Raw genomic sequence first — 13,202 nt, 5'->3', positions numbered from 1 at the left:
TCGAGAGGACGTGGCATAATTTGACACAAAGCCAGTGCTGATTCAGTTGACGAACTGATTTACTGGCTTTTACCATGCTTTGTGGTAACTGTATTTTCTCACATTAACAAGAAAAGAAACGTAGGATTTCTGTGTTTTACTGGACTGAGTCGGTAATTGTCATTATTTGTCCGTTTCACTTACTCGTCTGGCTATCTCTTGCTGTCTCAATACGATACTTTCACAAAATACTGCTCCATACTCAGGCAATGCTAGAGACTAATGATCTCACTGGCGTTACCAGTAAGCCAGTCAGCTCTAAATTAAACTCTGAATACTGCCTACCCTCGAAAGAAAGGCAAACAGGCACTCTCAAGATCAGTGTAATAAAATATGCGATTACATAAAGCCAGTAAATATTGTGTATTGCCACAAAAACATTACGTATTATGTAAATATTATCATCAGGCCAATTATTGCACAATTATTACTCAAAACACAGAATGCACACTTGAAATCATTTTAAAATGTTTTAATTCATACTTTTCTTAATAAAATGTAAAATAGTAAAAAATGCATTCTAACTGGTGTGAAATATACATAAAATACATTTAGATTCAACATAATGTAGGTAGTATCTGTTCATTCCCAAGGAAAGTACTGTAACAAGTCCACCCATTTGGCATAAAATATACATCATAAAAATATACAAGTTTACGATCTTTACAAATACAAGTATTACAGGAATATGATTTAAAACTTTTGACAGAGAGGTCTCCGCTTTGTGGTGAAAGCCCAAAGGCAGAAAACATCACTAAAACGTTTCCTAATATCTGACAGCTTATGTGCTTTGCAGGCAAAGACTGTGATTTATTCCACTCTGATACTGTAGAAGCCTGTGGGCTTTCCCCCGTGGAAAGCTCTGTCTGCCTCTGGTATTTAAAAAGAACTCTCCGGAAAAAACATTTCATGTAAAATATTGCTGGATATAATGTACCTCAGTGGTTTGCATATCTCGCAAAATGTTTTGACAACATATTTTATTAATCATATTTAAATATTGTGGCCATACTGTAGTTATGAGACATACAGCTTTTTTCAATATAATTGTATTTACATAACATGAATAATATGTAAGTTAAAAGCAAATGCTTTTAAAGGCAGACAATATGAAAAAAGGCACTTATGAATTGCATTTGAGGAAAAATAACCTTTATGACAGTAGTCTGTACAATAGTCGACTTTTGTACTGACGTTGAGTATGAATGCAAGTGTGTATGTATGTTGTTCTGTGTTTGTATTTGTGTGCGGGCATGTGTACGCAACCGTACTGTGTGTGTGTGTGTGTGTGTGTGTAAATAGATGATTTTGTTTATTAAAGAAAAAAATAACTGAAATAACATTTTACAGTCTCTCTCTCATGTCACATATATTTCCCTGCACAAAGTTAGCACTGTTAAAGACAAGACTCAGTATTTTCACAAGTATCCATGTTCCTGAGGCTCTGAGTGCTAATGTCCCAGTCTTTTAATTCTCCAGATATGTATTTTTCTTTAGCTTTTTCATCTATTTTTAATATAACTGGTGTCTTTAGCTTGCCACAAGCATGCCTACTTGATCTGTGGGTTACAGCTCTGGTGTAGAACTCCCTGGCAGTGGGGGATTGTGGGATTTGGAGTTTTTAGCCTGAGGCATGTCCTCTGATGCAGGTTTGTGTGCAGGCTCCCTCTCCTGCCCGGCCAGCCTCTCCTCTTCCTCGATTTCCTCCATGCTGGGGATGGAGTTCTTCTTCGGCCTGCCCTTCGGTTTAGTGGGAGACTTCTGCCCTCTTTTCAGCACCTGCAGGATCACAAGGATGCAAAGCAAACACTCAGCACCGTTTTGAAAATCAGCCACACAGATATGTTGCAATGGGGGGGGGGGGGCAATGACATATAGTAATTACAGGGCAATGTAAGGCTGTCGAGCCACTTCACCAGACCAACACTGTTCTAAAGCTTTCTTAGTCCAGGAATGCCATTTTACTCATCTGTCAAAATCAATCAAGCAAGTCCCCCTCGTTCTAAAATTCCCGTTTCCCCCCCGTCACTGAAGTCACCATTTTCTTCCACTTCATGCGACGGTTCTGGTACCAGGTCTTCACCTGCAGCTGCGTCAGGTCTAGAGACCTGGCCAAGTCTGATCTGTTGGGAGAAAGACACAACGCTCTCAGAACAGATATAACCATAATGTGTAATTTTTTAAACACACCTCCATGTCTAGTTAAGGCATCACATGTTGCGTTACTTTCATCAACGTCTGTAAAAAGTCTCCCTTTGTAACACATGAATTGTACATTTGTAATAGAAAAATATTATTGGAAGTTGTTTTAAGTGCTCCATTGACTTTACAAAGATATTTGACTAACCATAATAAAACAATAATTGAAAAGAAAAACATGAAAATATGTATGGTTACATGTATGGGACTGTCAAACCATCTTTCAGCTGACATATCTATTGCAGTGTATGTTTACAGTCTGTCACCACGCTCCTTAACCTGCCTGACCACACTACATACCCCAGGAAGCCTCAGCCAAGCACCTGTCACTAATGCAACCACCTACACAAAGCACCCGCTGTCTCCCACTCTGCGCCCGGATGTTCTACACTCTTCCAGAAAACACACACACACATCCGCTGTTAATGAGGCCAACTGTCAGTCTGTCGACTGTCACAAGCGCTAGCCTGTTCCTAGCATAGCAACAGGGGAAATATACCGTAGAGGCGTCTGCAAGAAGTCTTTTTAAAATCTTTGAAAAAGCCACACAACTGAAAAATGCACATCTGAGGTAACCTCCAAAATAACCTTTGACTTCCCCAATGAGGTTCTGGTCTTTAATCACTTTCCTTGAAAAGATTGGAACCTTCTAGAAACCCTCTAGAAATTAGCATATGCTCTACTCCAAAGCATGATATCAGCCACTGTTTCTGATCACACCGCAGTTTAGAAGCATATTGATGTATGTGTATATGAGGTAGATGCTTGATGTGCAGCTTAACAAGCAGACTGCAGACACTGCCTGGCCAGTGGGGGTCGCTAGTGAGCCATCCCTGTGAGTCTAGTGGCAATTGCACCTCTGCCTGAAGGGCAAGCAGTCACAGCTGGCCCTGGTATGGTCAGGATTCAGCAAGCGACCACAAATGGCCATTAGTATAGCCTTAGCAGGAAGAGCCACCCAGAAAATCTCTAAAACAAAGGAAAATTTTCCCTTTCAGCAATCAGGCCTGTCACTAACAGGTGCAAGCTTTCAACACTCAAGAAAAATATGTATCCTTTTAGATGTTTTTATTGCATTTGTAATCGAATCAGCTCAATTATGGAGTAAGACTCAAACATGACACTTGGCTTCTTCGGTCAGATGGCTCTTGGTGGCGATCCAACACAAACTGTGAGCTCACTGGCATGTCTTTCTGCCTCTTCAGGAAGCAGGAGCACTGGCTCTTTCTCCACCACTGTGGGAGGTGTTCAGGCCCTGAGACTTTAACTGCCATTCCCAGGCATCAAGAGGCTCATGGAGAAAGAGCACTGGCTCTTTCTCCACCACGGTGGGAGGTGTTCAGGCCCTGAGACTTTAACTGCCATTCCCAGGCATCAAGAGGCTCATGGAGAAAGAGCACTGGCTCTTTCTCCACCACTGTGGGAGGTGTTCAGGCCCTGAGACTTTAACTGCCATTCCCAGGCATCGAGAGGCTCATGGAGACATGTTCTCTCAAGCTGAACGCCATCTTGAGGAGATCAGATTTGGTTCCCCATGAGGAAAAAACAGAATAGTAGGTATCACTGAAGTATAATCTTTCATACTTGAGAATACTTGAAATAAATTAAAGTATTCATAGTTTACATAATTATGATTCACATATGCTGAATAAACTCTTTTTTTCACATGGGTCTGATCAGCATGTTTAGGCATGTTCTATAATAAGCTTCAACAGCAAGGCCAAAAAAATTCAGGCAAGTAATGGAAAATATGACATGTGCATCAAATGACTGGAAAAAGATAAAACAGTCCATTGTACATGATTCGGAAGAGATGTAGAATGTTAACAATCGGTAAATAACACAAATGCCTGAACAGAGTTGAATGAAATCCCCCATGAACTTTATGAAGCTGTATTTGGCAATGGGGTGGGAAGCCATTTTGGGATTACCTGTCGGGCGTGGAGAGGTATTTCTGTCTCTGGAACTTCTTCTCCAGGGCAAAGAGCTGCTGCTCGGAGAATATGGTGCGAACACGCCGGGCCTTCCTCCGGTGGGCGGAGCCCTGCTCCGTCTCCGATTCGCTGGCGCTGCTGGGTGTCTCGCCCGAGGGGCGCTCGGTGTGGGGGTGTGAGTGGGGCGGGAGGGGCAGGAGAGCGGGGGAAGGGGGGGTGGAGAGGCAGGTCAGTCCAGGGCCGCAGTCATGGTGGGCGATGACCGAGATCCGGGGGTAGGACAACAGAGCGGAGGATTCTGGGAATAAAAACGGCAATGGTTATCGATTGATCCCAACCTGGTCCCATTCCTGTGCATCACACTGGTCAGATGTTAACCAATCAATATGAAGGGCATACACAAGGCTGACCAATCAACTCTGAAAGTGCCAAAGCTGACCTCTGCAATTTACTGGTAGGTAGAATATGAATATATTCACACAAAGATCCTTTTTTTTCACACAAAAAATGCAAATAAATCAAGCAAAATGTAACTCTTTCACGATACACCATGGCGTGCACTCTTCAGTCAGTTTTTCGTCACACTTATGGCTAGAAAACATTCAGAGAATGGAATACATTTGAACGTATTGCATGCACAATAATGTGCCTCAGTCAGAAAGAGCCACACTTTTCCGATTCCAGGTATGAGCAGATGTTAGTGTCGTTTTCACAATACCTTTCTGCACAAAGGCCGCAGTAATTCACTAACAGGAATGCCATTAGGCCATAGCCAAACAGCTAGGCAAACCGTTCAATCAGGAAACACATTCAATGCCTCACGCTTTCACAGGGGAAGATCCACCCTCTTACTTAGGCGTCAACAGAGAATTGATCTACGGTGTGAGGAGGCCATACTGGGCCAATCCTGGTTTTGTGCCTCTGTCTGACAGGACCATCCCTTATCATAGCCTCTATAGGGGGAAACGTCAGTTAAAATGTCCCCAACGTGACAGAATGTCACAGCGGAACAGACAGTCCGGTGACTTTTTTCCTCTTTTCTTTTTTTCCGGCAGACACACGTTCACCCTTGTGGTACTTCAGGAGGCTGTAGATTCTGCAGAGGTAATTGGATGTGTCACGGCTTCAGGGGAAATATGTCTGGCATAAGGGAACTTTCAAAACCGAGTTCACCTGCGAGCGTAAGCACTTTTAAACAAAGTTACTTATCAGGTAAGCTTCAGCTTGTTTCAGTCCTGGAAAAACCTGGAAATCTGTTCCTGTTTCACACTGTACCCTTAATGCCATGGGATGCTTTCTGTAAACAGGACATTCTCTAGAAGGCACAGCTACTATAATGAATACAGGCATGTGAACTGTGATGTGTGTTCACTAAAACAACAACTGTTCTCATTATAGGAATAACTAGAGCAACCCCAAATCAACCATTTTCCTGCTGTATCCAGATATGCCAGCTTAACCAGTTCGAAAATGCAACTGGTCAAAAACTGGTCAAGCTGGGTTGTTTCAAAACCTAGATTGAGCAGTTGTTTTCAGCAGGGTCAACAACTGTATTCAAGTGACATGCATATTTACACACTTTCGTTCCAAGTTTTTCACAGTTTTGGGACAGTTCATTGGGACAAGTCTGACCTGAATGCACTGGTTTTTATATATGTATATATATGCATGGGTGTGATTGGGTAAACATACCAGCTTCTCGCTGCCAAATGAACCGTAGCAACCTTCGATGCAATCGTCTCGTGATCTCACTCAGTTTGTTTGTTTTGATTTGCATCGTGGAACTGACAGATTTCATAAATATCTATGTGTGCCTTTCAGTCTTCACCAAATAGACCAAAGTGAATACGCCCTGAGTCTGTGTGTGCGTGTGTGTTTGTGCTTATGTGTGTGTGTGTGTGTGTGTGTGTGTTCCAGGGGCACTTGTCCAGACATGTGGGGCTCAAACACATCCCATTAGTGGAAGTTTACAGCTCTTGGATGATGTTCAGATTTCCACAGGCATGTGCACACACACACACACACACACACACACACAAACACACACACACGTGTGCACTTACACACACAAACACACACTCATTCACACACATACTCACAGTCCTGCCATCCATAGCTCATTTACTGTTATAGATTTTCTCCTGGGAACCAGCATCTTGTTTTTCCACAAAAAAGAAAAATAATTGATCGCGGAGAGGAGGATGTTAACTTGTCAGTATGTACATCTCCATGTGAAATATGAGTATGTAATAGCAGATGAGTATCTAATTTGGCATTTATCTATATTTTACTCATTAATCTCATGCATCATTTACTATCATAGGGAAATGGAAAAGCTGCATATGTTTTATATGATCTGTATTATATGATATGTATCTCTTTGTGCTCTTGACCTTCAAACACATTTTAAAAACAAAACAAAACAAAACAGCAATCATCCAATAAATAGGCAGTTCCAACCTTTAATTAAATTAAAATATATATCACTCCAGGAACTTGATTAATGTGACAGTACATTCAAAACACAAACACATCCCCCCCCCAAAAAAAATAAAAAAAATAAAAATAAAAATAAAGATGCACTTCTGATGACAACTGTTTAGAACAGCATTTCCTGTATATTTTGCTAGTTTCTGGATGTGATGCTCTGACTTATGGTACAACCTATGCACTTGTAAGTCGCTTTGGATTAAAAGCGTCCGCCAAATGACTAAAATGTAAATGTAAATCAATACCAGCCAATCATGATATAATTATATTGATACATGCTCACAGCAGACTAAATGGCAGTTGCCAAATTAAACAAACCCTTGCACATTCAAAAATGCAAACGTAGGCTGCACCACATGGCTGTACCACAAGACGTCCTTTTGACCAGGTGAACCTTCCTTCTGAGAACTGGTCTTCTGAGAGTCATTCAGCGCTCTCGTGTCTGTCAGGTACAGCGCATTGAATGGGGCTCTTGATGAATGGCTTATTTGTACTGCGCTGAAAGGACATTGCTGCTTTTCAGCAGTTCGTCATACAGTGCATCCGCCCAAGCGGGCACATCATTCAGTGTCGCGTCACCGAGTCGAGAGCAATGCCTCATATTCACCGCTCAATCAGGAGGACCCAAAGTCTGGACACTTCCCAGCATTCCCTGATGAAATGCAGGTCCACAAGTGCTTGTTATCTTATTGGGGATTAGCGACGATGACAGTGAGAACCTCACCTCAGCACCGCCCTTCATTGGTGTTAAGAGCTTGACAGAATCATCCTTTCACCGTGACAAGACGTACATTTTTAATAAGCGGCTTATGCAGTTTATGTGTACGTCCTGAGTCACACATCGACATAAATCATTGAATCAAACTGTTAATCAAACAAACCCGAATGACTGAAGGAACACCTGGCGGATTAACAGAGAGAAGTACTTAATGTGGCTTTAGTGGTTAATGTAATTAGAACGGATCTCTGAATAACTTTAGACCTCACCCTAAACTGGAGCCGACCCAGAACTCACCCACTCTCCTCACTCCTGCATGCAGCAATTAACCATAATCCCAAATCAACTCTCTCTTTCATGGTTTTAAAAGGGTACGCAATGTAATTACATATAATTTTCATCATGCCTGCTTGCAGTTACACATTTATTATTTAACGAAACTCTGGTTAATTATTGCTGACATGAAAAAAAGGAAATTACAGTATTTGTGCTGACTCGAACCTGTGCAAATATATAAAAATATCTGGCAAACCTGCATAAATTTAGCATTTGAGCAATTAAGGCCGTTTAATAGTCATCAAAAATACGTATGCAGACGGACATTCTCAGGGTCCATACGGGCATAGCTGGCTTTGTAGCAGACCCCAAGTCTGACAGCAGTCTTTGTTGTTTTCACCTATAAACGCACCCTGTCGAACATAAATTATTAAATAATTTCACCATTGTCGGTTGCAACGTCCTTGCAAAATTTATTGGAAATGTTGTTGATATAGGGTTTGGCATGCTTTGAGTACGCTCAACTATGAAAGGCAAAAGTCTGCGTATCTGCCTGCTCCCTGTTCTCACCAATTTGTAAGAACCTTTATTGTGCAATGCTTCAAACAAGAAACAATGGGAAATATGAAAAAACCCTGTGGCACAAACCACTGTAAAACATAATTCTTATCACTCTGACAGACGCCTGGGAGGTTTGTCTCTGCGTGACAGATGGGATCAAGTGCAGTATGGCGGCTATGACTCAAATTCCTGCTTTAGCCCAGCTCTGTTTGTCAGCATTGGAGGCCAGTCTTTTTGTTCGGGGCGGATTAGAAGTTAAGATTGTGTAAAAGTGCTCAGATACTCCGGCTTCATTTCCGAAGCCCTTCTGCTGTAGCGGCTCGGAACTGCGAGGTCAGTGGGGAACCGAACCGCACCTGCCCACCTCATACGGCGTTTGGACTTTCATCGCCCTGTCATGTGAGGAAATGCAATGTAAACCAGAGCGGATATTATCTCCGCACACCGTGGATGCAAACACCTCGCTGAAAGACCCCTGCCTCAAAACCAAATGTCATAATCCAGCGTAATATTCCCCATTGTGCAACCAGGGGCCTGTATCATAAAGCCGGATTACTGAGTTTGATGGATAACTGCATGTTTCTGTGAGTAAAAGCATGAAAAGCTTTTTTTTTTCATTCTATATTCCAGGTCTGGGAGGTCCAGTTAACTCAGTAATCCTGCTTCCTGATACAGGCAACCAAGTGTCTGTACAAGTTAAGAATCACCATGAAGATAATAATAATTTGTGATTTAGCTGACACTTTTATCCAAAGCGACATACAGTTGATTCAATGAAGCAGGGGACTAGCCCCCCTGGAACAATGTGGGGTTAAGGACCAACAGCTTTGCAGATTATATTGTGGCTACACTCTAGCATATTACCACTGTATGCATTTATGCATTTATGCTATAATGGATTTCACTTCACATGCCAAGATGATTTAAGCAGTGATAACTGTGATACTGAAGTGTATAAATTTATGAGCTAAACATGATGGAAGACACAGAAGGGAACTGTTTGAAAGTTAAAGGTTAAATAGCTACAGGTGCTTTCCCACTGGAATGTAGCAGTAATTTGCTTTCTTGCATGTCTACATTTTCTTCCTGCAAGGCCTTCATGTCCCAAGTTGACTTCAACTGCCTTCACTCCCTGAAAAAACGATGCATTTCGGCACCGCCATTTAGAATGTCAAACAGTGACATCTGCTGGACACTTTAGGTACATGCCAGGGAGTGAGATTAATGCTTTGACGCCCTCTTACTGCTGGTTTTCCACCCTCCCTTGACATGGACGGCAGGTGTGATGGCTGTCTAGCCAATCAGTAGCACTAATTGTTCAGTTATTTTCCTAGGAGAAAAAAACACAAGGGCTGTTTGGATTCAAGGGCCAGATTTGAGTATCTTTGCCTTAGTGTATTACATTACAGTCATTTATCTGATGATTTTATTGAACGCAATTTACAGTTGATTAGACTAAGCAGGGGGCAATCCCCCTGGAGCAATGTGGGATTAGGGGCCTTGCTCAAGGGAAAAACAGCTGATCTTATTGCCGCAACACTTGGGCTTGAACCAACAGCCTACCGGGTCACAGTCAAGCACCTTAGCCACCATCAGCTTCCCATGTGCAAGCCATGTGTATAAACGAGTGTGGAAAGAAATGACCGAAGTGCAAATCCCAGTGCTAATCCCACCAGGAAATATAAGACACTAATGGTTGCAGGACCTGCTATGCCAGCAGTGTGGTGTAATGTGAGAGGAACTTGTCATTCAAAGATTGCAGGTTTGCCACCCATATAAACGCTGTTGATCTCTTGCACAAGGTACTTATCACAAATGACTTCAGTGAGTATTAATTTGTAAAGAAAAATATCAGCTATGTATGCAAGGCTTCTGCTAAGCATGTAATTGTTATACCAGTTATATTTCCAACGAAACAATAAAGAGTAGACATAATAATCAGTTTTCCACTTCTCCAGGGTGGTAGGTGCACAAGCACCTGCCCTGCTTGCCCAGTTTGCCTCTTTAATTTGATTAATACATTTATATTTGCATTATTATCATCAATGTCATTCATTTTAATTTATTCGTTTTTGGAAATATATTCTGGTCAAAGGTATTCCAGGTTGGTGTGCCCTTTTCTCACTTTGAGCACATGCCACTCAAAACACATGCCACGCACAGCCCTGCTCAGAAGTGCACAATAGTGGGTGGGCAACTGGGATTTTAACTCAGAAGCTGAAGGTCCGACCCTACCTGGGGTATCGCCAGTGTGCCCATGAGAAAAAGCACTTAACCTTAACTGTTTTCCTAAAATATTCGGCTGTATAAATGAACATTAAGCACCACACTGCGGCAGTTTTTTGATTGCATTAGCGATGATTTTTACAATGCTTCACTGGTTTGTGTCCAGTTCAAGATCAACAGCTGTAGACATAGCCCACTGTTTTAGCCTAAAGGTTTTCTTCCCTTTTTTCCACGGCACTGGAAAGTTTTCTAATTAACGTTGGCTTATTCGTGCGTCTGCACGTAGAGATTAATCAAGGAGCCTGCAGATTGTAGCCACGCCAAAAGACCTGTGGCCTCGCCGACGTCCCCTCCAACTGCACAAGCGGGGGCCTGCCCTATTGGACTTTTTTTGTAGTAGACGTTAAGTAACCAAGTGTGTAAAACATTTAAAAGTGCAAGAGCAGCCTGAGTTCCATGCATTAAATAATTATCTACAAGTGAATTTCCAGCCACAAATTGTGGTTGCAAAATGTAAAACGAGTAAATCCCTGTTCTCAACTGCCAAAAAAGTTTTTTAAAAAATATCTTTAAATCGGTAACGGAAATATTTCTAATTTATTTCAAGCGAATGTTACTTTCTTCTAGTGTGCATTTCAATTACTGTCATGATTCAGCGCAGACCCTGTACAAACACAGTAATTTCTGCTTTCATTTATTTTATGTTGTTTAAATGTAAGATCTTCCATCTGGCAAATAGGCAAACTTAGGTAATGGAGCGAGATCCGGGCTACAAAATGAGGTAATTAGGCTACAGAACTGTTCCCCTCACGATTGAACAAACAAACAAATCCCCGCTTAATACAAAATGCAGTCAAAGGCAAGCTACAGCCTGAAATGGATGAGCAGGATAATGCGATTTTAAAACGTGTTGTTGTCTTAAATGCCTCATACAATAGCCTACAATTCAGCCAGCTCATCCAGAGTTATTGCTCAAGGAAACATGGACAGTGTATTATTGCCACTTACCCGAATATGACTGCAGAGGTTTTGGTCTTGGGAGGAAGAGACCCGATGGCCACATTGAAAGTTTTTCAAAGTAATCACAAGTCTCCTTGGACAAAATTTCGTCAATCATAAACGTCTTGTAACGTCGCCTGCCCGATGTCAGCTGCTCGGGTAATACGCATCTTAATTCGGCTGTACAGTGCATGGTCACCCGCTTTATGTGCGCGGCTCTCGCACTCGCCAACTTCAGTGAATCAGAGAGATAAAGCGAACGCGGAAATGTTCATAGAGCTCCTGAATAGGATGTCCCTTTCAATGATTTCTGCCGATCTATGTTTATTTCGTTGTGATTACTCCCATAAAAAGGCTACTGAAGTTTAGCTATCAGCGTAAAAGTATAACCAACAGTAGCTACTGTACTTCACTTAACTGTGTGCACATTCTCACTGTATGTACTATGCATTTTAAAAGATCTCATCACTCTATAGGTTACTTCATCTCAGAACGATCTTCCTGTCAATCAAAGTCTCTCTCTCTCTCTCTCTCTCTCTCTCTCTCTCTCTCTCTCTCTCTCTCAGAATTCAAAGTCACTTAGATCACATTTCTTTCCCCATTCTGACATTTGGTCTGAAAAACAGCTGAACCTCTTGACCACGTCATTATTTGCTGATTAAATATTTTCATGAATAAGCTGGTGTACAAGTCTACTTAATAAAGTCATCGCTGAGTGTATATGATATTCATGATTATTATTATTATTATTATTATTAGTAGTAGTAGTAGTAGTAGTAGTAGTAGTAGTAGTAGTAGTAGTAGTAGTAGTAGTAGCAGCAGCAGCAGCAGTAGTAGTAGTATTGTTGCATGACAAATAAATCTAATAAAGTTTATCCAAAAGGATACCAACAGGCACCATGTGCACACTATAACAGAGATTTTATACTGAACTTGTTTTTTATTCAAAAATGAGAATGTACTTGTGTAAAAAATGTATTCCTGACTCCCACGTTCTCTCCACATTCAGGGGACTTGAAGTGGTCCTGCACCTTAGAGTGTTTTGAGATTAATAAAGTGTGGCTTCCTGCTGCAGCAACATTGAGCGATGTTCCTCTGCAGGGAAACTCATCTGTGGTGAAAAAAGGAAATACTTTCAAACGGTAGAAATACTTACATTTCCATAAGTGAATTAGCAAAGTCAAAGTCAAATAAACCTGCTTTTTGTGTATATTTTCGCATTTTGTGTCAGAATAATGAGGCAATTTCTTTAGCACTTTTCAGGGTTCTCTGCAGAAAAGTAGACGGTGACAGCAGATTCTCACCCCTTGCAACAATTATCTTCTCAACCTCTGACCTCTTCGAAACACACACAATTTATAAATAACACAAGCCAAACCTGAACATATTTTAATAATATGGTGATTTTGTTCCCCCTTATTTTCTTTGCCTTCATAATTTTCCTGCTAATTACTGTAGATCAACGGGAATGCTGCAGTCTGTCCTGATAAAATCTTCAGTTAGGAGTCCAGTACTGCTGGAGAGGATTCTATGCTCTTACATATGTTGTAGAACATGGCGCTATGCGTGAGCGTTGCATATATAAGAGTGCATTTGCAAACAGGTTGCCAATTACAGAAGGAGTTCTGTGGCTATTTTTTTATGTACTTTTTTAAACTTTCCTGTGGATTTTTTTATTTGTATACGCATGCCCCCTTGCATTCTTTCCCTGGAATGGGATGAGTTGGAGAAGAAGGTAAGTTACTGAGTTGAGGGGGAGA

General features: G+C 41.5%; 1 protein-coding gene across 1 annotated transcript; it reads right to left on the bottom strand.

The window, feature by feature from the left end:
* Positions 1 to 600: 600 nt before the first annotated feature.
* Positions 601 to 11,636, bottom strand: LOC133133960 (homeobox protein BarH-like 2). The gene is made up of 4 exons (XM_061250283.1): positions 11,452 to 11,636; positions 4,170 to 4,470; positions 2,078 to 2,162; positions 601 to 1,818 (listed from the first exon to the last, which is right to left on the bottom strand). The coding sequence occupies exons 1-4, from the start codon at positions 11,633 to 11,635 to the stop codon at positions 1,606 to 1,608; spliced, it is 783 nt and encodes a 260-aa protein (XP_061106267.1). The 5' UTR covers position 11,636; the 3' UTR covers positions 601 to 1,605.
* Between the last annotated feature and the right edge of the window lie 1,566 nt (positions 11,637 to 13,202).

This window comes from Conger conger, chromosome 7 (assembly GCF_963514075.1).
Source record: "Conger conger chromosome 7, fConCon1.1, whole genome shotgun sequence".
Taxonomy (NCBI): Eukaryota; Metazoa; Chordata; class Actinopteri; order Anguilliformes; family Congridae; genus Conger; species Conger conger.
This window is presented reverse-complemented; position numbering and strand designations above follow the sequence as displayed.